Below are 26761 nucleotides of genomic sequence, written 5' to 3' on the forward strand. Positions count from 1 at the left end.
GGAGCACAGAACCGCGGACCAAACAAGGTTCTCTGCTCGCGTCCTGGGGGATGCTGCCAGAGGAAGGAGAAAAGATGCTGGCTAGCCAGTAAAAAAATGGTTTCTGCCAGAGGAAATGAGAGATGGATACCGGCAAGCCCACGATAAGGTTGCCGCCGGAGGAAATCGAGAAGATAACAGCAAGTCCAAAAGAAGGCCTCTGAGGGGAAGGCAGATGCCAGAGAAGGCCAAAAGGCACCAGTATACGCTCCGGCTCAAAGGAGCCCACTGCCAGCAGACCCACAGATCCCGACTGGAAAGAGCACTGTGGAGAAACGGGTATGCGGTTTGAGCACGAAACTGAAGTGGGCAGTCTAGCTCCACAACAAACCCAAAAAAATAGCAAATCCAATGATATCCAAGGGAGGCGAAACCTAGGACTGTGCTAGGCTCCAAATCCCAGAGGAGATACCTAGAAATGCCAAGAGAAACCAGTCAGAGCAAGGCAGTACCCGAGTAGGGTGTAAACCAAGGGGCTAGAGGCCCAAGTGAAGTTCTAAAGCAACCAAGCCAGTCTGGGAAAGAGAAAGTACCAGAACAGGGTGTAAACCAAGGGGCTAAAGGGCATAGTAAAGGTCTATAGTAACCAACCCAAGTTAAAGGATAACAAGGTGGGACCATGAGGTCCATAGAAGAAAGTGGACCATACCACAAGCCCCGAGTACAGTCCTGAGAAGAGGTGTAATTGCCCTGGGAAGGGGGCTAGAAAGATATACCCAGAGTATCTGGTAAGGGATGAGAAAATAACCTTTTTTTACTTCACTAAATCTTCAAAAGTATGCAGATGACTAAAATGGAAACCAGTTCATTTTTAAAGGGCTTGAGAAGAGAATCCTATTATGAAATGCAGCAAACTTGAGGAACCTTTGTTTAAGAGACTGTTGAAAAGGCCAGCTACAGAAAAGAGAGAGACTGTTTATTTTCAAGAACTATGAGAGAGAGTGTTGACAAATGGCAAATACAGAGAACTGTGATGAACGTTATTTTTCAATTAACATTTATTTTCAAGAACTGTTAAGCGAGGAGGGGGTCAGCTACAAGTCCAAAAAGGATTTACCTACCGTATTGTAGCTTGTGTCTAGTAGAAGGGCCAGTTAGTTCGATTAGGTTTTGGACCAAGGAGAGATGCATGTTGACAGAATAACCTGACGAGTACCTTTGGTTTTTCAGTTTTAGATAGGGAACCTCATGGTAGCAGTAGGGCCATTAAAGGCAGAGTTTCATTTAAATTAATAACAATTCTCTATTTGAACCATGTCCAGTGGTCCGACTCCTATTTCTGGTACAACACAGAAGTTATATTCAATATATGTCCTAAGATCTCCAGTACTGTAATTTATTTTGCCCCTTGGACATGTCACTCAGGACGCAATCAACTTGTTGCTTTTCTGTAAAAAAATGGATTGTTCTATTTAATCTGCTATTATTGAAATTGTTAACAAGACTATTATTGAAATTCTTAAGACTAATAACAATGTGACACTATAATAAAATGCAGCCTTAATATGCATCTATATGTGCACACAATAATGTATCATCCCCACATTTCAATGTCTAAAATATTTTGTATATCTCCATATTTCAATTGTAAATTATGCTTATTTCTATTCTTAGAAATGTTCTTCCTCAGTATCGCATCTCGACAAATTGTATTAATTAGTGCACCATCAGAGTTTCATAACACAAACCTTTTTAGTTTAATTAGTCAGGATTGCAATGGAGTACATTTTCACTAATAATGACATAGGTAGAGCCAAAAAAGATGGCCACTATGTAACAATTACCTCCTCACGCACAACATCCGGTAACAACGTTGTGCGGCTAATATAAATGTCAGCTATCTTATTTTCATTGCCTGACTATTTTGCATTAATTTTCATGTAGGATGCATAGGTGTTACAAAGCGAGTCCCCAATTCAACATTAAGCGTAAAAAAATGTTTTCCTTTCTTTATTCAATCTTAAAACAGTGCTGGTCGTCATCCGTTTTCAAACTAAAATTAAGGCCTAACAAATCCAAACTTGTGGTAGATACACACTGTAATATGGAACTGTGTGGACACAAAAATATGAACATTTGAGTTTCACTAATATTTTGCTTTTTTTTCCAGGCAAATTGCTACCTGTCTCATAGTACATAAGGTTGAAAAACCAGCACCTTTTGATGAAAGATAACAAATTAATGACACATCACTGAAAAAATGCAAGGTTTGGACATTAGTAACTGTTTAGAGTGAATATTTCCAACAACTGAGATATTTATTTTCCTTAATTAATCAACCATTATTTAATTTTTCAATTGCGGATTACTTCCTCCCGATGAGCCATGAGTTAATGGTGAAACATATGTAGGAGAAAAAAGCAATTAAAATATTGAAACAATAAAAATAAATGAAAAATTAGGAACTAATACTGTGAAGAAATAAAGAATTAAGGATGTTTCTTAAACAATATTTCCAAACCAGAAGAATAAGTGAATCGACAAGCACCTTCCTATTTTTAACTCAGAACAGACAGTTATATATTTTTGGCATTACAGGTACAGAAGACATTGAAGGCTGATGGAAACTAAGAATGTAGACTAATTCAGCTAGCAATCATTGATAAAAAAACCTGTCCAGTTCTAGAGAGCTGAACACCGGCAATAGTCTTAAGATTTAAATACTAATTCAAAGGCAAAACTGCTACCAACACATTCACATGCTGGCCTTCAAATATACAATCCAGTGAGCAATCTGCATTCTGGGATGTTAACAGTTACTTTTACATATCTATTACAGATAAAAAAGCTTGCTTAACCGAGACAAAACAATGGGGTTGAAAAGAATCATGAAACTGCATAAAAAAAGAAGACATGCCTCAATGGACATATGCAATTAATTGTTCCTAAAAGAGAAAGATAGTGCAATGATAAATGTATACTCAGGGTTATAAATAGAGGGTAGCTGTGGGGTATTTAGCTCCTGCTTGTAGCCTAGAAGAGCCTGGTTAGTTTGACCCAAACAGCTACCAAGAGCTACTTTTGACTCACCAGGCCAACCGATGCCGAACAAACAACTATGTGAATTTAACTCAGGATTTCGGACAATCTATGAATAAACAATGAAAGCCTAATGGGTGATACAAAATTAGGCAAAATTATATGTTTGCATCTTATGTAGAAGTGACATTTTTGGAACACTATGTACTCTCTCTTAGTTACCCAGTAGCAGCTCCTGGCCATAGGTTAATGCAGATACCCAGGAGCTGATTATCCAATCTTAATTTTGACACCTGTATACGAAAGCAATCAGCAAGACGCAACAGAAAATCTCACATATAGAGGTTTCCAACGTCTAGCATCTATACCCATGACAAAAGCAGACGGAATCGGATAAGACATAACTTACAAATTCAGGCTCCCAAAGGGCAAGTGCAGCCACTAAACCAGAAGTGTGTCAATTAATGCAAAATACATTGACACACCCCTCGACAATACTTAAGAGGTTGAGTTTTAACAATGAATACAATGGCAAACCTTTAATATTAATATAGGCTACACTAAAACAAGCTGTGGGAAAATAGAGTCATTTTAGCGGAATGCACTGTGCTGGCTGGAGTTTGCGCAAAGGTATACACACAGGTAAATTGTATAAGCAGACCGCAAACTGGAAACAAGATTTAACAGTGCATTCTGGGCTTACACGTGTAACAAAAAAAAACCAAAAAAAGTAATTCACTAAAATCTCTCAAAGACTAATTAATAGATTGTTAATGGAGTGGAAAAAAATGGTCAGGGCGGGAGATGGAAAAACTGAGTAGGCCAACATAGAAAGAAAACTTATGGCCTTACAAAACAAGGTAGTGCAATAAACAGTTATAAAGAAAATGTATACATACATGCAGTCAGGGCTGCATGGAACAATTGAATGATAAACCAGCGGATACAAACATAAATGACAAGGTCATTATTGCAACTTGAAAATAGGAGATGTATTTGCAGATGTGGGTTTGGCATGGTGCTATATTAACAAATCAGTGTGCATGTATACATGACCGTCGCGGAAGGACTATGCGCTGCAGGAATACAGGGAGGTGTAGTGCATAACAAATCCCTCCATGCTACTATCAAACCAGCAATGATCATGAAGGTGAGGGGAACAATTGGATCGGTATACTTTCTTCACCTATTATCATAAAGTGGGCAGAGGACAGGCTATACTCTTCAGGAAGGATTTGAGATAGCAAAGACGAATCCAAACAACAGTACGATAATATCAAAATAAAGGATATGTCCAATCAAGGCAAGTTTAAAAAAAGAAAATAGAAGACTAAACTATAAAAACACTCATTAAAATACTAATAGCCCACCCAGGTAAAGGAACATGTATAATATGCAAACTTTAGGATGGAACAGCTCATTCTAGGTCTACAGACGGGGGTAGTCTGTCAATATTATCTGCAACAATGTTCAAGTTCAATGGCTAGGTCTTTAAGATGTAAGGAGTGGCATTGTATGTGTCTCTAGGGCCCTTAAAACCAGCCTGGATGACAAAACCACTATCAGTACCTTTATCTTCTTGGGTGACTCGATAGAATCGAGCCAGGCTGCGTGTCTGGAGTTAATACATTCAAGGCAAAGCAAGGCTAGAAGATACCCACACACAACAGATAAGGAATGGGTCTCTGCAGTAGAAGCTCCCCTCACATATAACAGGTACAACATATTCTTCAGGAGTGCACCATCCCTAATATAGAAAGAATATGCCATGGAACTCAGTAGATCATTCTTTCCTCACATGGAATAGGAATGTCATGGGTCCCAACCATACAAGATTAGCACAGATAAGTTTCCAACCGCATAGAGATTTAACTGCATGGGATGGAGCTGTGCAAGCACTGCCATGCGGAACCGATAAACGAAGGGCCCCAAATGCAAGCTAGACTCGCATAGAAACGGCCTCAGTAGTCCAAATTCCAATCAAAGAAATTGCCCAGCAGGGGGTAAGCGAACCAAGCTCGCCTTTCATAAAATAGGAATAGCACCACCCACATGGAACAGTTAATTTCCTCTGTAGTGCAAGCTCCACATAGATATAAATAATATTGCATTGATAGCTACTAGTTGTAATAAGAAGGCTAACTCTGCTTGCAGAATCAGAAAAACGTTTTAGTAGGAAGTTAGTAAACCATAAATAGAAGGAATTCAGCCTTAGAACACAACAAATGGTGTGTGTACTGCGATGAATCGGAGGGAGTCCTCACTACTTTCCATAAAATATCCTCAAACCAGGTGGCCAGGGAAAGGCCATCATCGCTCTTAGATCCTATCCCTGGGGGTAGATATGCAAGGAAGGATCACCTGGGAGGAGGAGACTTAGGGAGTGGGGGTGAGGCACCCTTGGGTGAGACGGTATCCCTCCCACCCCCCATTTCCCTTTCTTCAAGAATCAGTTATCCCCCAGGCTGTTAGGTGATATATCCAATCGCTTCCCTATTGTGCTAGAAAACCATCTCCCAATGTATACCACTCTGGTACTGAGACGAGAAAGAGACCACACGGGAACTTACATTCATTATCGACTCAGACATGCACACACACACACCACTCTGGTACTTGGACAAGGAACAGAGATGCTGAGCAGCAAGACAGTCGTGAACTCAATGCGAATAACCTGCACCTGGAGCCAAAGGGGCTCTATAAATGGCCCGCTCACGTGAGGCTAATGGAGAAAGGGAAGGCGAAGAAGCAGCCCAGGTGCTTGTAGAAGGAGAATCCGGAGGGGAAGGCAGGGAGACGCATGTCCGGAGCGTCGAGGTGCTGGAGAGTCGCTGTAGAGGAAGCAGAGCATTGCTGGCACTGTTGGAAGGTCTTCGATGGCAGAGTTAGGCAGCAGACCTCCTGGAGTCGAGAGGACTCCCGTTCTGGTGACCAGAGTTGTTGGATGCCAGAATGAGGGACTTGCCGAGCATGGCTGCAGCAGCGAAAGACTGACCGAAGCAGAGAAGGGCCAAGGAAACAACGTCCCCAGTGAGTCAAGTGAGGCAGAGTGACTTCGGGATGCTGTGGTGCGAGCCGCGTGGTGAAAGAAGGTCAGAGCGCTTGTAGGTGAGCGAGCAACAGCAGTGACAATGTGATTGCCGTTAATGGAATTGTGAAATACTGATGTTTAACAGCCACGAAAATGTGATGAAACGGTTTGTAAATACCGAAATGAAAGTTGCAGAGAGGGCCAGAAAAAGTGTAAACTTGAGGACTGAAATTGAATGAGAAGCCCACAAGCAGGGTGCAAAATCCCAGCAGGAGAGTGAACTGGGAATTTGCAATTACTTTATTTTGAGATATGAAGGAGCTGCAATTTTGAATACTGAACCAAAGGAAAGTAATACTGAGTGAATGCCACATGAGTGGAAAGTGGAAAAAGCATTCCCTGTTACTGAAGAACAAGAAAGCAAGTAGTCACGATGAATTTAAAGAACTGAATTCTGCAAATTGAGAAAAAGCAAGCATTGGCAAGAACCATAAATAAAAACTGTCCAAGTTGCAACTGAGGCAACATTATGAGAAAGTTTGATAATCTGACTAGTGAATAGTGGCAAAACAAGTGTGGAAGAGAGCTGTTAAAATCCGAGTCCAATACCACTGTAGAGCGGAAGCAGTGGTGGTGTAACTGGAACAAAAGCCAATCAGGTGTGTCGGTTGCATGTCCTCTAATGGGTGGACCGTGCGGTCTGACAACTGTGCTTACAGCGAGCACACCCCCTAAAGAGAAGCCGCTTGTTTATGGTCGAATATCCAGAGAAGCTTGTATATCATGAAGTAAGAGTTGAACTTTGTCATCATGATAAAAGGGCCAAAAAAGTTGAAAGCTGAGAAGAGTCCAGAGGAATTGTGTTGTTGTGCAAACAGAGACTAGAAAGCTTGAGGAAGGAAACCCCTTTGTGACTGAAAGTGAACCATTTGGTATCCTGGGGAAGGAAAGCAACATCTGTCTCTCACCGGCTCTATGAGACAGTCTTCCCACTGTTAGTCTCGTCTTACATGCGCCCTTCGGTTGCTTCCGTGCTTCGGACCACTCCTGCATGACAATCTATTGCAATCTATTCCCAAGTTCAGATGGTTCTAATGGGCCTACTATCCATCCCTATCAGGGAAAAGGGGATCTCAATTCTAGGCACTGGTTGTAATTGAGCTGGAGGAGAGTTAGGTGGAGCAGCCTTTTGACAGAACATGTAGTGACAAACTCTTAACGTCTGCATACACACCTGGCCAGTAAAACCTACCCACCACCTGTCCTTGTGTTTTTAGTTAAGTGAGCATGTGCGATTTCGAGTAGTATTCTTTCGATGACTACTCGGGACCACTATTTGGGTTTGAGGGGTTCCCTCATTGATGGTGTCACCCCGATACAACAACCCTTGCTTAAACATTTTTTTAAAGGACCATCTTTACTTCTGCCATCATCTTCAGGAATTACTTTGAGAAAACTTCGGCCAGAAAAGGGTCCTTGGTTTAGGAGAATGTTTTATCAGGAATTCTCAGACTCACTTTCTTACGTGTGAGGCTTTGGTATGTCTACTGTAGGGGACAGGTCTTGATCAGCCTCCCCAAAGTCGTTACTTCCTCTTTCCATCAGCTCTTGAATTTAAACATGTTGGGGAAACAGTGCGTTTTTCTAAAATCCCATGGGCAATTCCCCACATCCCCCTGTCTTTACATAAGAATATTTACCTTTTTTCTGAAGTAGAACATTATCACCCAGATAGTTGGGTCCACCACCCCGACCATTACATCCAGACAGTGTTTCCAACCGAGACCCGACATGGACACCAGCCGGATGCAAGTACCCTTGGAGGGCGCTAGGCCTGAGTCCGTTGGTATGAGTTGTCTTTCTTCAGGCTCTATTTTAACATTGCGGCTACTGGAGCGGTCAAACCATATGGAATCACTGGTGGACACAGAGGGTTTGGAGGCTTGGTGACTAAGTTTGGAACATTTTAGGTTTCCCCAAATTGTATCAACTAGGTCAGATCCTTCACTTACATGTGGTGTCGGTGTGGGAGGACTCACACAAAGGTGTCATGTTTGGGGCTAAAGACTTGTTAGGTAGAAAGCAACAGAAAAACCCCACCACTCCTATTGCTAAAATGGGTTTCCATGACATGTCAGGATGTCCGTCAAAGTAAAAGTGTCCACCGTCCTGTGATAAGAAAACCCTTCTTCTGGCCCTTACACTATAACCTAAAAAATAGCGTAGTAGTGTTCCTATACCAGGAGAAGGGCTCCCTTCTCCTAGCAGTCTGTCTCAAAAATCCTGGGGGGTGAGGAGGGGAACGGCCCCCTTCCCCAGGTCACAAAGATCCAACACAATATCAAACAATGTTCCCTTTTCGGTTACCAGGAGAATGTCTCCCTTTGCCTGCGTGGTTTCAGTCTCAGATCCGGAGGAATGACTTCCTTCCCCAGGCCTGTTGGACCTTCCTCCAGGTACACGTTACCAGAAGATTGCCTACCTTCTTCTGATATTTGCAACAATCTCACAACCAGGAGGAATGGCTCTCTTCACCTGGTTATCTCCTCATGTTTTCACACTTCCAACAACCACCTCTGAGTGTTACGAGGGTCTGTGACCCTGGCTCCTTTCTTCTTTGGTTTTCCCCACGGTTCACATCCCTGCCAAGTACTGGCATGAGGAAATGTACTTGCATGACTCTTGATCCTTCCCTGGTAGCCAGTGAGCTTGTGTCTGCCACTGTAATGAGGGGCGTCGCCTCTAGGGTTTCTCATATGCTGAGGGTATTGGGGGGACCAGAGGGGGTGGTATGTCTCTGACCCCTCTGTGGCATTATTCCTGCCACTAAAGTGAGGTTTGTCTACCCTGCCCAGTGTTGGCAGAGATTGCAGGCAATTGCTCTTGCTGGCATGCATTTCTCTCCCACGTCCTATCCGGGTCTCATGTGCCTCCCCTTACCCCTTGGGGTTGTACCACATTGTCAGGATGGTGTGGCACCACAGCGTCTGGCTCTCACCGGCTCTGTGGGATGGTCTTTCCACTGATGGCATCCTCTTGCTTGCCCCTTCGGTTGCTTCCGTGAGTGGGACCCCTCCTACATGCCCACCGATAACACAGCTCAGCCGTTCGCGTCTTCCAGACTCTCTCCGCCTGGGTCTCACAGACTTGTTCAAAGCTCCACCCTCCTGCACGCTCGACTGTTGCAGCCTATCGGGACAGGATTTGACATGGGAGAATCGCTTCTCCATTTATATATTTTTTTGTGGTTTGTAACAATCAGTCCTTTGTTGGTTTCCCGTGGGTAATCTTTGGATCTTCACAGGGTCTCCACGTCTCAGTACTGACATGGTTAGTTCCAGTTCTTCTTTGTGCCAGTACTGACCAGTGCCTTAAGAGGTTCTGCTTTACAGCAATAGACAGTCTTCGAGTCAGTCAAAGTAAAGATTGGAATCAGAGAAAGGGGTTAAAGGAGGTAGGGGGGTGATGTGACTTGGTAAGTTACCCTGTATGTAGTAATCCGTCTCTATACGGAGGTAGTCCCTAGCCCATGAGATCATCCCTCATTAAACCACCCACAGGGGTCTATCGGGTAGCGGCCTCAACTCCCTGGCCTCATGGAAAACTTGGGAAGACGTGATGACATGTAGGGAATAGTCACAATATTTTACTTCTTAAGACGCAGGCAAACCTGGCCAATTACATAGTAAATCAAGCATCACTTGTATTCAGTTTTTTGAGGTTTGATGGTAGAATTGTCTGATGATTAAAGTCAGCATTTACTGGAGCTAGTTCTACATTAGCCGTAAGATAGCCCTCTGCTGTGATCTGTGTGTGATGTGTAGATAGCAGTTTCGAAACCCGGCAAGGCCAACTCAGTCTTTTATCCTTCCGAGGTAGATAAATGAGTACCCACTTCAGTTTAGTTGATTAATGTATGTACATATGTTCTATGTACAGCACTTGGGCTGTAAGTGCTCTATAAAAAACAAATCATCATTAATGGTATGTCAGTGTTGTGATATGATAGCACAGAGAGGCAAGTGCTCAATGCTAAAATCTACAACTAATCTCTTGGTCAAATGTTGGTTGTCCCCAGTTACCCTCAGATCCCTCTGAGGTCACTAAACTATCGACTGAGGTAATGATCACACTGCTTAGAAGTTGTAGGTACCCTGCATGAAGCGCTACATAAAACAGTTCGATACCTATCTGGATTGCCACTAATATAAGTGAGTTTCCATTATTACAAATGTAACTATTACATTTTCGTTTTGTTACAGTGGTTGCGCTGACTGGAGAGTCAGGTTTTGAATATTTTCGGTGCAGTTTTGATCATTTGAAAGAGGCTGTGACTGCTACGATTGCTATAATGACAACTACTAACCTTTGAGCCTCGATGCTGATAACCATTTTATTTTGAGTTTTTTCTGCAATAGAAAAAGAAAGCAAAACATGCCGTCTGCATAACAGGGTGACTGCTTCAAAAACAGCCCAAAAAAAACCCAACAATACTTGCAGTGTAGTGGTACAATACATTCTTCCTCTCATAGCAATTGTCCATATGTTGTTGAGTGTGGCCAGTATGTCTGCTACTGAAACGCCAGGCTAGGTCATCGCATTTTTCTAATCAGGGTGGAGGTTATGAGGTGATTTCAGTCGTTCTCCCAGTCTTGACGGATTCATATTATAAGGTAATGTGTGTATAGTCCCAATATGTCTTTGGGATTAGACTGTGCGTGCGCTAGCCGCCCATATTCAGTCTCTATTTCGTTATAGGATATCTGTCTGCCATTTCTCTACCTTGGGGACCAGAGTGCTACCCCACACCAGTGCTATCCTCCTTTTAGCTAGCAGCAAGAATAGCACAACTAGCTTCCTGGCATTCTTAGGGACATGCCTGGTGTACCCCAAAAGAGGTGTCTGCTCCACATCCTCCCCCACTATTTCACTTAGCGTCTCAAAGACCTTGATATATGGGCACCCCCATGCCATGTGTAAAAAATCTGTATGTGATTTGGCGCATTGTGGTCAATATCAGGAAGTCTCAACAAAGAACTAGTGTAACATTGCCGGGGTGTAGTAACACTGATGTAGGTATTAAGAATTTGTTTGTATCGAGCATTCAGAGCCACACTTGACGTTTCCCCACAGCAATAGCCCCATATCTCTTTGGTCACCGCTTCCCCTAGTGATCGTTCCCATTTTACCCGAGATATGTCGTCCCTCCCGCCTCTAGTGTCCATAAACCACCTTACTGCCCCCGTTGCTCACAAGCATATGGCTTAGTATAGGGGACGATTCGGGGTTCAGTAGGGAAATTGTGAAAAATACTTTTTCAGGGAGTCCCTTAACCAAAAATGCATAAACATGTCTAATGGCACGAGTTTCACTTTACCCTTTATCTGTTGCATCGTTATGAATTGCCCAACAGGGAATAGGTCCTCAAAGCTAGATATATTCAAGCGTTTCATGACATCAACATGTCCCCCCTCACAGGTCAATGGTACTCCTGGTATATGCATCATCAGGAGATGCAGGGAGTAAATAACTTCCCCCTTTACGCTTGATGCAAGCCCACAATCTGCAGGTCAATTCCATCATATTTGGCATTCTCCGGGGTCTGCTGGTGGATGTCAATATGGTCGCCCTTAACAGAAATGGGGCCGCTAGCGCCCTCTCCAGCTCAATGTATCTTCTATCTGCTTGACCCCTGAACCAGTACAACAGGAACCCCGCCTGTGCTACATCGTAATATACCTCGAAGTCAGGCAGTGCTAGACCCCCTCTTTCCATGGGGGCTACCAGCCTCAGCAAAGACACTCGTGCCTGCTTTCCGGCCCATATAAAACCCAGTATCTCAGAGCGTATCTCCCGAACGCATTCCCTGGGGGGCAAGATTGGTACGTGGAAGAATACATGCAGAAAATACGGGATCAGTACCATTTTGACCAGCGATATCCTCCTGTATAAATTAAGTGGTATTTCCATCCATCTGTTCACTGATGTTATAGTTTGCTCTAGTACCCTGCGATAATCCCATTTGCATATTTCTTCCACATACCTAGATATATGTACTCCCAGGTATCTGGTGTGAGTGTCGTGTCATTGGAATCCTAACCTGTCAGCAAACTATGTGGTGCCCTATGAGTGGGAACAATACCGATTTTATAGCATTGATCTTTAGCCCGGATTAGTCCCCAAAGATCACCACTTCCGCCATGACAGCACTCAGGTTTTACTCTGGGTCCTTAATATAAAGCACCATGTCGCCTGCGTAAAGAGATAGAACCACCCTGTCTTCAAATAATTGTATGCCTCAGTGGATGTGTTAGTCTATGATCCCCTCTGCTAGTGGTTCAGTTGCCAATGCGAATAGCAGCAGTGATAGTGGACACCCCTGTCATGTGCCTCTGTCCAAGGGTATATCCAGAATTAGTAAGCCGCTTACCCATATTTTTGCACTGGGTGGGGTGTAAAGTAATTGAACTATGGCGATAAATCCCTCTCCCAGTCCCATTCTATGCAGAACCATGAACAGAAAGGGCCATTCCACTGAGTCAAACGCTTTAGTAGGGTCCAGGAGTGCCACCACCACAGGTTTGTCTTGTGTAACCGATAAAAGCCTGAACATTCCCCGGAGTCCATAGGAGGTGGATCGTCCAGGAATAAACCCAGATTGGTCAGCCTTATAGCACTTGTGCATTAGTGGAGCGAACCGGGATGCTAAAACTTTATTATCCATGTTTATCAGGGATATTGGGTGATGAGAGGAGCAGTCTGGTGGTTTGTCCGGTTTAGGACGAAATGTCGAAATACAATTTACCGACCCCACCAAAAGACCTAAAACACACACCACGAAAAGTTCTAACTACCAAATGTTTGAACTTTTTGTGGTATGTGTTTAAGTGTTTTAGTGGGGTCTGTATGAAAAATAAAAAAAATTTAAAAAAGGCTGCGGAGGGCTGAGGTGTGTCCCCCGCAACACCCTGCTCACCATACTAAACTGTATAGTGAGGAGGGGTTGCGGGGGACACCCAGACAGAACAAAAAAAAGATGGGGGCTGCAGGGGTGTCCCCCGCAACATTCCACTCACTATACTGCACAGTATAGTGAGCAGGGGTTGCGGGGGACACCCCTGCATGTTCGCATGGGAAATGTACGAACATTTTGTATTTGTGCATTTCCCATGCGTACATTTCCATTGCGGGAAAATCAGCTGCGGTAATTTCACGCAGATATGTTTGTCCGGTTTCCAGAGGATCACCACCACTGCATCTTGCATCAAGTCTGGCAAATGACTGGTCACCAGACTTTGTCGAAATACTTCTAATAGATGTGGGGCAAGTTTGGAGGCAAAACATAAAATAAAATGTGGCTGTGTAGCCATCTGGGCCCGGGGCTTTCACGGATGGTGGTAACCTACTTGCAGACAGGACCTCTTCTAGGGACAGGGGACAGACCAGCCATTCCCTCTCCTCATCTGTACACATTCGCCACCCAATCTAGGTATGCTCCCATTTTTTGTGGCGATACTTGAAAGTGCGAGGAGTATAGTCTGCTGTAGAAGGCACAGAATTCTCAGACGATGTCAGCGTCCCCAAACTTCACCTTCCCTTGTGTGTCATTGACGGACAGAACTCGACCCTTCTGCATTTCTAATTTGACTGTCCTCGTTAGTATCCTGCCCGGGCGTTGTCCTTCGCCGTACTGATGTGGCGCTGTTTTACCCCAGGGAAACTCCACCTCTCTGAGCCAGCTCATTCAATACTTGGAGTTGTCTCTTGATCTCATCTCAAAGTGTTTGGCTGTGCTTGCCCCTACTGATTGTTGTAGTTGTAATAAAGCTTTGGTCTCAGCTAGCTGCCTTCTGTGTCCATTTTGGATCTAGACATCTGGAAAACCAATGCGTTGATGGATTATCGTTAGCACTCCCCTGGATTGCGTTTAGTAGTCTGTTGCCATTTGCTGGCCCAGTTTTGGGCGAACGAGACTAATTATTTTGGTGGTGTGAGTTTCCTGCAGTAGGAGGATGCCAATCCTTTGTCTGGTAGCATAAGCTAGCATTTTCCTGGCTTTTATGGGGTTAGCCAGGCCTCTGATATTCAGTACAGGAGTCTAGTACTATTAATCACCCGTGGAGTTGCCATCTGTAGGGTTTGTCAATGATGTTCCTATTACAGCAGCTACTGTTGGAACTTATAATGCGCCGTGTGTCAGTCATTTTTAACTCAAACATTTAACCCCTCAACTCCACCCTATAATCATTCGCATTTCTTGTGTATTTCCAGCCTTCTCTGATTGTTTCCCTTGTGTTGGCAACAGGCCTGCCCCACCGACCACCCTCACCCACCCCCCCCACAACTTGATAGTGTATGCCCATTGTCAAACTGCAATTTCTGCAACTTTGAGTGGCTCTGCTTGGGCGCCATCAAGATGAGCAATTCGGGCCAACCTATGGAGCCGCAGCGCTATCTTTGAGCAGTTTGGGTGGTGTATGACTCGAGTTTCAATCGCAAACTGCGTGGTCATTCATATGTTGAATTGTATTGTCAGGTCCCTCCCGTGTGGGTGCATCGGGATATTACGTTCTATGTACCCCATAGCTTCTTCGGGTGACTCAAAGAAGTGAGCTCTACCAGAGTGTTGTAGGCGGAGCTTTGCCAGAAACAACATGGCGTACGGTATCAATCGTGCTTTAAATGCCTTCTTGACCTGGTCGAACGTACGCCTAGCTGCCTGAACGCCATTGGAAAAGTCCGGGTAAACGTGGACTCCAACAGTCATACATTAGCGTCCCTTTTTCAAGGGATAAGCAAAGGATCAGGTCTCTGTGTCGGTAGCTAAGTAGGCGAGCATTAATTGTTCATAGTGGTGCCCCTGGTTTGGGCGGAGGGGCTAGGGATCTATGCAACCTCTAGATAACGAATTGTTGGGAGAACTGGGCTTCCGGTAGCATTACTCGTAGCACTTCCTCCAGATAGAGCTCCATTGATGTATTTAGGGTTTTTTCTGCCAGTCCCACCACTCTTATATTATTACGGAATAATCATCCAAATCCTTGCACTTGGTCTGGACTGCTTCCAGATTTTTCTTAATCTCGTCAATATCTTTGCTCTGTGCAACGGATGTATCCTCTATTGCTCCTTTCCTTGCTTCTGCTTCAGTGACCCTAGTGTTCACTTTTTGTAGATCCGTCCTGATTGAGATCTTACTGACGATGTCATCCGGCCTGCTGTTCACTGCTGCAAATCCGGCCTGGAGTGCTGTCATATAGGGGTCCTTGTCGCTTCCACCCGGTGTCGCTGCAGTCGCAGAGTCTATCTGCTGGGCTCCCACTCCTCCTTCCATCATGGTAGAGCTGGTATAAGCGTCCATGGGACCCTTTATTTCCTCTAGGCATGACCCAGTGGTAGCTTACTGCGTATTGCAGCGTGGGCACTGATCCTGAATACTTCTGGGTGTGTGCCCGCTGTTATGCGGGTAGGATGCTCCGTTCGCGGGGGGTTCTTTTTACTTAGGGTGTCCTGCCTGTGCCCCTGCAGTCAGCCCCCAAAGTTCAGGACCAGGCTCCTTCTGGTGAGGGGATGTTGCTTGAGGGAGGAGGAGGGGGAGAAGAGGAGGTGGAGCTTCCAGTCCGGCTACGCCCGTCAGATCTCAGGATATCCCGCACAGATCTGCCTGCAACTCAGCCCACTAATGCCTCTGTCCTTCCGACATCCGTAGCTGGTGTTGGTTGTCGCCGAATCATTTCCAAACCGCAGGATTTTATTAACAGAATTTTTGAAGGCGCGCAGCTCAACGTTCAGGCAGCCATGGTCGATGTCGTCCACCCACAGACCCGACATTTAGTTAAATGCCCCATCTGTCAGACCTTCGCTATTACAACCATTGAGGTCTTCCCGCTATTCTGTCTGGTAGCGTAAGGGTCGGAGAACCGCTGCATGATCCAATAGTGTGCGTGCTAGTGTGGTGATAGCAGCCACCACACCTGTTGGTGTTTGGGAGATCAAGAGGTAGTCAAGTCTAGAGGCCGAGCCGTGAAGAGGATTGAAATATGTTCCCCCTCGCCCCTCAGGGTGTCTTAGTCATCAAACATCATCCGTTCCCAAGACTAACACATGTTTTGTACCCTGTTTGTCACTTTCGACCCTGGTCAGTGAATTCCTCCCGTTCTTTCTTGGCCAGGTACCATTACTGTATTGAAATCCTCTGCCCAAATTAATTCCGCAGGGGGGTGGCCCCCCAAAGATCTCCACCGAGTTTGTACAAGTCTATCCCTGATGTTTTGCCTGCAGGTGAGGGCAAAACAAGGGGGTGGAGGGGCGCAGAGGACACAAACATGTGCTCTAAAGAGGCCACAGCTTCTTTATTTCCCTTTTATCCTGTTGAATAAGGGAGAGTAACTAAAGACAGCTGCGCTATTTTTGTGATGACCTTAGGCCCCATACAGGATACCCAAATAACACATTTAGCGGCAGGATGGACACGCACAGCGCATGATTCAATGGAGCGAGGGAAAAGGCTTGTGAGACGGTAAAATACTGCATATTTCATCTGTAATTCCATCTTTGAATTCCCCATCCGGTCTTCCAATACAATCGATACCATGCTGTGGTATCCCATTCTAAGATGGCTGCCCCTTTCAGAGGCAGCCCGTACAGTGATCTCAAGCCCCGCCCAGGCTGCCTAAACAACATAACCGGCGCCGGGCAGAACGCACAGTGACCGAATCACTCGGCGAAGGATCCTTGGCCTTTTTCACTTACTGACACGCCACGCCACTGAATCTGTGCGTCAGCGGTTTGTAAAAGGGACCCACATTTATTAATTTATAACATTTCTTTGTTGGTGAGTAAATAGGAGCTATAATAGCCTTATAAGAAATTCCGCTCAGTAATGTTTGGCGCATGCAAAAGCTGAGACAATGATGCTTTGTCTCCTGCATAGTTTACCATTAATGTGGGCTTTTAGAATGAGCTATATGCCAGATTTCATATTGTAGAAATAGGGACAGATTTCTGCTCCTTTTCTTTTAGATAGGCGGCACATCCCTGTCACTCTAGGCATAGCACCCCCTGATAGGGATCGGGTGCGCTTCTACCTTGGGATAGTTTAGTAATTTTCAAAAATAACTCTTGCTCAAATTGTTGTACATAATTTAGTGCTCCAAAACCCATTTTTGTGTGTTAAAAACGTTTTAAATATAACGGTGGAATGAAGCAGCTGTAAATGGTAACTTGGTCCTTGACTGTTATTGGGCCCTCTCCACAGTGAACACCTCTGAGAAGCCATCCTGTCCAAGGGCCTCTGACAACAGATTTCCCATCAACTTCCCCATATTGTGCTGATTCCCCCCCCGCCCCACCCCCAGCTTCAGGCACCCCAATAATTCTCAAATTCCTGTGGGAGCGGGATTCAAAGTAGTCTTGTTTGTCTGACAGTTCCTTGAGGGTCCTCTGGACCTTGTGGTAGTGTGAGATTCATCCTCGACCGTGGAGACCCTGCCCTCCACCTCATCCAGGCGGTCCCCATGTTTATCCAGGCGTACTTGCATATGGTCGACCTTGCAAGTTAAAGTGTCCAATTTCCCATCCAGGGACTGCATGCTCGCCTGCACTTGCTCGAGCATATTCTTAATGTCAATGAGTGCCCCGCCTGGATCTATCGTATGAGATGGGGTAGCACACATTGGGGAGTCTTCACCAGAGGGTATTTGCTTGGATGTGGCCGATTGTTCAAAATGTAGTTTCGATTGGTGTTTGCTAGATTTTTGGGATTTTGACATGGTGACACTGGTTGATTTGGTGCGACACTCCCAGCTCAGTGTTGGCTCTTTTGTCTTGTTTTAGTTACACCTCTGTCTGGGCTGCGTTGTCCCCTCACTTCAGCAGTGACTCCGGATGTGGGTTACAAGTTACAGGGAGCCTCCCCGCTCCAAGTGTTCGGGCATCCACTATCTGGTCTCCCTGTTATCTCACCTTGTCCTGATGCTGGCTGGTGGTGTGTGTGAACCTGCACCAGGGTGTTGCATTACTTGGCGCGGATTGTGCTAGGGTGTGGCCCAGCATTACCCGGTAGAGCAGTGTTTTTGGTGTTTATCTACACCCCTCGCCGTGTTGTCACTCATCCGGGGGCGAGATCCAAAGGGGGGGGGGGGGGGTGCTGCCCCACCAGATGATGCTTTATACTTCTTTTTTAAAGACCGTTCAGGGAGCCCGGGGGATGGAGGAGGGAGGCAGGAGTGCTTGCCTCTGTTGGCTTCGAGGGTGACGTTTGATGCCAGGTCTGCTCCGAAACTACGTAGCTGATCAGCTGGCACCATCCCTTGCTCCGCTCTGGTTCGCAAGCGGGATTGAGAGGGGAAGGCAGCAAGCACATGGTTGTGGTCAGTGCTGATTAGAAACCTCCCTCTCATGGTTTCCGGCCACTCTCCTTACCGCGAGAGATGGGTCAGCACTGATACTGGTCGTCCCTCTCTGGTCCCGGCACACTTCCAGGTCATTGTGCGCATGTGTGCCGCGCGACCGCAGGCATCTCCTCTGTGATACTGACAGCCCAGCCGATCCAATGGTCCCCGGTGCAGTCCCTCAGGTCTAGGTCACCTCGTGGGTCTCTGGGCATCCTTACTCCATGTCGCCAATCACGATGTCTCGATCGCACGGCCTCCTTTTCTCACCAGGTGCAGCTCGTATGTCCTCACCCGGGCATCTGGAGTTTCACGATAATGCTCCCTGCTGGTTCAGACAGCTTTGTTAAGCATTTAAATTAGTGGTGGCCGGCTGGGTACGACCAGATATGGTCAGAGTTACTGGGGCTGGCAGGGAGCTCACAGGCCTGTGGCCATCTTGGCTGGGTTCTCTAGCGCCCTCTCGCCGCTGACCATTTTTAGCACCATTTACAACATTGATTGCATGTTAGGTTTAATGGACGTTTAAACTAGACACTGCATACTCATCTATCCCCCAAATAACGTTTTGAGGTGGCAGTCATGTACTCACTGTTTTAATAATTAGAGTGTAAATTTAATTGTAAGAGTAAGGAGAAAGGGCTGGACTTCTGCTGTTGGGCAGTGGCGAGTGGACTTCACCATTACGGTCCTGTTCCCTGTGCTGCTCCTGAGTGAGGTGCGTGTGCCCTTAAGGTCTGAGACCAGCTGACCTTTAAAAGGCCGCCTCTAGCGCCCTTGTGGCATAAGCCCTGTGAAGAAAGGGCTGGACTTCACCATTACGCTCCTGTTCCCTGTGCTGCTCCTGAGTGAGGTGCGTGTGCCTTTAATTGTAAGAGTAAGGAGAAAGGGCTGGACTTCTGCTGTTGGGCAGTGGCGAGTGGACTTCACCATTACGCTCCTGTTCCCTGTGCTGCTCCTGAGTGAGGTGTGTGTGCCCTTAAGGTCTGAGACCAGCTGACCTTTAAAAGGCCGCCTCTAGCGCCCTTGTGGCATAAGCCCTGTGGAGAAAGGGCTGGACTTCTGCTGTTGGGCTGTGGCGAGTGGACCTCACCATTACGCTCCTGTTCCCTGTGCTGCTCCTGAGTGAGGTGCGTGTGCCTTTAAGGTCTGAGACCAGCTGACCTTTAAAAGGCCGCCTCTAGCGCCCTTGTGGCGTAAGCCCTGTGGAGAAAGGGCTGGACTTCTGCTGTTGGGCTGTTTGGCGCCATGCTGTGCAAGACACTCTTGAAAGATCCTCTCACAGGCCTGTCAGGCCTCCCCTGTTCTTAGAACACGAGCTCAGAACAAACAAGAGCGCTCGGGAGACAATGTTGAATGTAGCACGATCAAGAAGCAAACCACAATGAATGTAAGTCGTTTCTACTCATGCAATTCTACGAGTGAAGAGCCCAGGGCTCATGGAAGCGAGGATTGTGTCAACAGGTCCGATTAGGACGTGTGTGGAACTGGCGCATCACGCCGAACTGTGCTCCCCTGCCGCTTGTATCACAGGCAGTAACCTCAGTGATACACACCCAAACTGTGTTAAAACAATTACACCACTTGTACACAAACTGCAGACCTGTGAGCTGTGTTTGATTACCAACAAGCCACTCAATGTTGTCGACTCCGATGTAGGGGCGGCGACTCACTTACCCTCTTGGGGTGGAGGAGGGGGGGGGGCGTTCAGCCACTGGCGTTCCCGGGGTCTGCGCTTCTTGTTGTGGCAGCGCAGCCACGGCTGGGTCCGATCCCGGGGTGGGAGCCGGCCTGTCGGCGTGCAGCGAGGAGTGTGCTAGAGGCGCACAGCCCGCTACGAGCCCCTGCCTGGAGGCTGACTTTGTTCAGACAGCGAGCGGGTGCTGTGGATTCCCTGCGCACCTTCCCTCCCCTCTGGAGGCAGCTAGAGGTACGGCCAGCGATGACTTCTCTGACTTAGTGGGCGTGGACTCCCACTTGGGCTATCCTTCCAGCACAAGCTCGCCTACTCACCAAAGCAACATGCTGTCAGAATGGAAGTCGACTGAAATACACAACAAAGACATCCTCTGTACAACGCAAGAGGATAGGAAAAAAAAAAAATCAACCTTACGATGAGAAACTGCGTCACGGACATGAAGAGCGTCGTGAATCCCTGGGGGTGGCCGATATCTTGCACAGTCTAATATCTATGAACAAGGCTTTTGTCAACAAAACAGGGATGAATGTACCGCTGCAATGTGGCCAAACACAGAAATGCCATAATGCTGATATGAACGAACCCAACGGTGACATATGGCCTAATGTTCACTACAAACGTAGTAGCCGGCTGACAAAGCGTCTGGGGGCCCTCCAGTGGGACCTCAGATAACTAGCTACTGTTCAATCAGATACATTCCCAAAAGAGACTGCTGCCATCCAAAAAGGTGGAGAAGGTTCCAACAAATTTGAGGGGCCACAATCCTCATTCAGCGGACTCAATTGCCTCAGACTTTCAAGATCTCTCTGACTCTTCTATTATAGAAAGACCTAACCCGTAAATAAGGCGGGGAAGAGCGCACAGGAAAAAGAATGGGCCGAAAAGGGTCACGCAGACCGGTAACCCTGAGCAACTCGAGGCTAGGTTATTACCTGCACTACAAGCCGCAATAATAACCTCTATGGCGATGTCCTTAGCCCCGTATACGAAATTATATGAGAATCTGAACGATCAATGAAGGACCTGACCACACCGACGGCTCTTATGAGTACCAAAGTGTTGCACGTAGAACAAACATGCTGTCAGTCAGTTACTAATTTCAAGGAAGGGATAAAAGGTCTGGATGCCGCATACAAATCTCTGTGCAACCAGAGGAACAACGACTCTGCGGACAAAAAACTACTGGCGGAAGTGGCAAGAGAAGCCATCTCTCTATTTCGGCATGAGTGCCACAGCCACACAGGACAACCTACATGTAATGTTCTTAACGCCAGGAGCCCTTTAAGAAAGGATCTAAAGTAGCCCTTAACTGAACAGGTTGGGGAGATTTTACCTTCCTGCAAAGCTCCTGAGGGTGATCATAGTACTGTAGTGAGTGACTCAAAGGATGCTGTGTCGCCCAAGATAACCTCGCAATGCCAAGTTTGACGCGACTGTGCTCGAGTGTGATGGATGCGTCTCAACGGTTCAATTACTGCCTAAAACTCTTCTTACAGCTATGCAAGGTCTAGACACCAGCATATCATTGGAACATGAGAAAATTGTTGAGATTTCTTTTAACTCTGCCTTTGAGTAGGCTAGAGCATGCAAGAGGCAAATGATTAATGACAACCAAATAGCATCAACCTCCACCACGGTACCCCGGGAAACAGCGGAAAAACAGGGGTCAAGTCTAAACCAAGGCGCAGAGAAGCCCGGTGTTTGTCCAATCTTTGGAGGTGGTATGCAGGTCCCTGTGGTATTATCAGAACCAAAAATCAAACCAAAGAACCTCAGCCTCGGCCAACCTCAACCCAAGGCCTGCAACTTCATCCATGCAGAAGGCACTTGCCCTTTACAATGCACTCTGCTTTCAACTGGCGGGTAAATAGTACGCATAGAAATATAAAAGGTGGTTTATTTCCAAGATTTTAATGTGTAGAAAAAGCCCAGTAAGATTCTTATCTGGAGGCTTGAGAGTAGTTGCAGGCGCTGTTATTTCTAGTGAGCATGATCCGGCTTTACCAGTGTCCAGGAAGATGATGGCTCTTGTTCAAATGGCAGTTCACACCAAATGGTATTATAGGATGGGTGAGGGGATGGTCGTGTTGCCCCTCCATGGAGTGCATTGCCACCGCAACGTAATCAGTTTGTATTTTGATGTTAGTTACCTGGTGTGCACTTTCTTTGCTCACTTTTGCTTGATGCGTTTATCACCAAATGTATTCTTTTTAAATATTGTGTGCGTGGGGGGAGTAGGGATTTTGGGTGGAGTTAGAAGGGGGTTTGGGTGGAGCAACGCCCCCAATAAAAACCCATTGAGCAAAAATGCACAAAGAAAGTGTACATGAGGAAATTGCTGACGAAAACCATGCTCTATGGCAGAAGACTTTGGGTGCACTGTACCTAGAGCTTCCATGGGGCCTCACACTCTTATATGCTTAATTTGCCACATCGGATTGATCAATTTCAAGCCCTCTTTAACGGTCCAATCCTGGCTTCTGTGACAAGCATCTTTTCCTGGCGATGTCGGTCCCAAAATACTTGGTCTTCACTGAGGGAAGGGGGCACTAGAATTGAGAGTGACCTAAGATTCCAAAATGGTGGGTCCCTTCTCTCAACTAACTTCTCTCCTGGCTACTCTAAATCCTCCCTTGCATGAAAGACTCCAGTAATTACTACCATGGTGTGACCTACCGATTCTGTGTATGTCCTTTGAAGCACAGGTCCCCTTCTTACCCCCCTTGTGGCATATTCTATCCTCTTGGGAAACCATCAAAAAGAGAATATCTCTAAGGCTCAACCACAATAGCCTGTTTTGGGTGACAGCCGATACAGAAAAGGCCCACACAGTGGAATTTGTCAATATAAACTAGACGGACAATAAAATGACAAAGGGATTTGGACAGTATAATTGTTTATACCCACAGGCCACCAGATTAAGCCAGACATGGCTTATATTAATTTATTAAACTAACATCCACCAGTCCCTAGGGTTACACAATTATATAATTTAGATCAGGATTGCCTAGTGCTGCAGATGCCCCCGTCTGCTGGAACCTTGGGTTCCAGGAGCCTGTTTGCAGGAATGAACACGTTACTCTGTCATTTTACCAAACTTCAAGGCAGCTCCTCAGAGTATTCAGCATGCAGTAGAAGATCCCGCTTGGAGATAGCATTACCAATACAATTATGTATTAAAAACATTCAGTCTTGTTCGCCCACACATATGGCATCATGAGATGCCATCAAATTGTGCCTGGTAACACTGGCACTCACCACCTTTGGGTCAGAGGGTTGAAAGGCTTAACTGCCCATGCTGAAAAGTCAGGCTGATTAAATCAACACAGCAAAGCCCTCAAAAGCCCCAAGACTGAACGAGCACCAAGTTTGGGAAAAATCTTTTAATTCTACTGTCACTGAATGCATTGGCCTCATAAATCTAGAACTCAATCAAGAGCCTCTGTTGAATCGGAATTAAGACTTCAAGCTTTTTTAGGAGGCCTGTTTCACACAATCAATCGTGATTTGAAAAACATACAAACATACAGTGAATAGTAGCCAAGCCAAGTTTAAGATTTCAACACTACATTTTAAGATTTTAAGACTACAGCTCGAAAGAACACTGCTTCAAAATCAGACTTCGAGAGAAAGTTCCCCGGAGAAAGATTCTGGTACCTCACATCCTCATCAGCTTGTTGAAGGACCTACATGGAATCTTTTCTTCAGTACAAGAAACACTGAAGTCGAACTAAGGTGGTGCAATCTACTCAGATAATGCCCCTGCCACTCTTGGTAGCCTTTTCTAGACTGGAAAAATGGCCAGCAAAATTCTTAGTGTAACCGTGCTACCTTCAACGGGACAAATCACAGCCAAGTTCAGTCAATTCCTGGCTTGGCCTTTGAAAGGAAGAGGACCCTTATACATTTACATGCACACCCTTTACTGTTACAGACTCTACTGGGTCTGAAAAGTAAGTCTTTGTTATATTAATATTTGTACCTACAAACATTTAGCAGTAATATAGTGGAATGCAGCTATACTGTTCTATATATTTTTGGTTGGGCTTCATGATATTTAACGAAGATTTTTTCATTGATTTTTCCTGCACCTCTGTGCATCTCTAGCAGGCCTAACTGGTAAAGCCTCAAGTTAAGCACTACTGCTTAAATGCACACTTAAGGTATCCCCGATAATGAGTTTGGAAATGGTGGAGGTAAAGTAGAACCTAGAATAGAAAGCCTGAATATTCCCTTGCAGCCTCCATAAGGCCATCAATTTTCACTAAAGTGTCCGCCTGAAATGTGGAATTTAGTTTATGATAAATACATGAAGTATCCTTTTCCAACTAAATATGTATTGTAGATCTTAAATCATTGAGTGGCGGAGAAAAAACCATCCAAATAAAAGCTACAGTAAGACTGGAAATACTATCAAATGCTAAATCAACCTTGAGTCTCGGATACAGAAAAACCATTCGTTACCTGGGCGGTACTGAGGATCCTGTATGCCAAGAGGGAGAAACACTCAATAACAAGAGCAATAAATACTACATTTTAACCTATTGTGCCTGATAATCACAAAGAAAAGATAGCTAAAATTGAAAGTAAAAAAATATGTATGCAATTTTAAAATTTATAAAAAAGCAATGCATTTCCTTAAGATATGAAAAAATGTGCAGAATATATTAGCAGGCCTATGACAATGAATGATGAGCTTTACGTTAGATGTGTCAGGTCTGTCGGCTGATGTTGGAGTTCTCTTTCAAATCAAAAGAAGATTATAAAACTGCTGTTCCAGTTTCCCAGGGACAGCAGTTTAGGCATTTAATTTCAATAGATTACGACGTTGTGTTCCACATTTTCTTTGCCATTGCAAATATTGAGATTTGATTTCTTGCAAACTATTGAGTAAATCTACACTAAATTGAAGATATTTTGACCCAGTCTGACAAATCAGTGTAGAGATACATCAATACATAAAGAAACATGGATACACCGACAAATGAAATGCAAGTGCTTACACAATTTGCACTCCCCTACAAACATGTTTTTTGGATATATTAAATATATACTTACTGGATGGATTTCTTTTAAATGTACCCTAGAATTGGAAACAAATATTACAGTTTAGAATACAAGAAAAGGAATATTGAATTGTTTGTGGCTATTACAATGTATTTCTCAGAAATGTTCGTTGTTCTCCTTATAAAATTGACAGATATGCACTCTCAAACTGTTATTGTTATATTCAGGCTCTCTAGGGCGCACACACACACACACACACACACACACACACACACACACACACACACACACACACACTAAAACAGTTCGGTAAATCTCTAACAGAAATAATTTTGGTTTGAAATTAAACTGACTTCAAAAAGAAGCCTTCGCACCCCACCCCTCCCCCACGGGACATGGACTGGTCTCCTTTACTCTGTGCAGGACAGGAAACAGAGCAGCAATGCATTTGGAAAAAGGTAAGCACTTTATTCTTTAGTATATGTGTGTGCGTGCGTGCATGAAAGGGTGTGTGTATTGTGATGTAGTAGAGTAAAAGACGGACACAAAGGTGGCATGTTGATTATCAAACACTTATTCTCAAAATAAAAGGGAGCGGCAGTTGGAGGAAATCCTAACTTTCCCTACTTTTAAGAACAGTTTGCTTGTTTCAACATAACTAATGAAACCGTCGGTGTCAGAATGTCCAAATTAAAGTTCACTGTCCCGTGTCCAAATCCTAACCTAGCCCTTGCAGCTAAATTTAAGAAAACGTGAAAAAGGGAAAATGTCTGACTGCCAACCTGCAGCCCGACCTTGTAGACAAAACGCAAAAGTTCCAAAAAAGTGCAGAAAGTAAACGATTTTCCACTAGACACAAGGGGTTGTCTCCCTTTGCCCAGATTCTTTCCAAGGTTATTCAATTCAAGCTGTTTCTGTATTTACAATAGACAATCTGGGTCCCTGTCATTTACTTGACAGGCCCATCTGCAGTGCCTGATGACAAGGGGGTGGGAGTAGCTAGGATACCACTTCTCAAGCTCGCTTAAGGGTCCCCGCTCCTCTTTGAGCAGACCCTGTTCCAGGATGTTATGCAGAGGAAGAGACATCCGATTCTTTTTTTTAGACTGGGTCGGGGTACCTCGACCCGGTCCGTGTAGGTCAGGTCCCCAGATATCAAGATATGGAAAAACGGCCTGGCTTTCTCCCCCAAGTTTTAGCTCTCGCTTTCCGTCCAATTGCTTCGGGTGACAGACCCTCGCCTTGGTACTCCTCTTCGGTTTGCTCTTTTGCCAAGTTGAGCACCCGAGGGTTTCTTTCACAATGTTCTTTCTCAGTTTTCACTTTCACCCAGAGCCTTAGTTTACTCTCCCGACAAGGCCTCTGTGGGTCACTCACATAAAAACATTGTATTCCTCCTTGACAGCCCTAGGCCCGGGGAACACTTTCCCAATAAAGGTACCAGACCCCCCCCACCCCCTTCTATGGTCTGCTCACTATGTCTTTATCATCCAATCTCTCTGTTCCACAGCCCTGGTCTGTGAATGTTGTGCGTTTCCCCAAAGTTTGTTCCCCCTTACTGCTATTCGCGGTATGCGCTTGTGATGTGGGTCCCCATTCTCTAGGTTACTCCCAATG

The 26761-nt window shown here is 45.4% G+C and overlaps 1 protein-coding gene across 11 annotated transcripts in view; it reads right to left on the reverse strand.

The window, feature by feature from the left end:
- SGIP1 (SH3GL interacting endocytic adaptor 1) overlaps nt 1–26761 on the reverse strand; it is a 1655639-nt gene that overhangs the window by 730981 nt on the left and 897897 nt on the right. For all 11 annotated transcript variants that reach the window (XM_069641969.1, XM_069641968.1, XM_069641966.1 and 8 more), the window contains exon 7: nt 25196–25220. In XM_069641969.1, coding sequence (XP_069498070.1) covers nt 25196–25220 — 25 coding nt within the window. The remainder of the gene's footprint in view (nt 1–25195; nt 25221–26761) is intronic.

The sequence above is a fragment of the Ambystoma mexicanum genome, chromosome 1q (assembly GCF_040938575.1).
Source record: "Ambystoma mexicanum isolate Mex_15411 chromosome 1q, UKY_AmexF1_1, whole genome shotgun sequence".
Lineage (NCBI taxonomy): Eukaryota > Metazoa > Chordata > Amphibia > Caudata > Ambystomatidae > Ambystoma > Ambystoma mexicanum.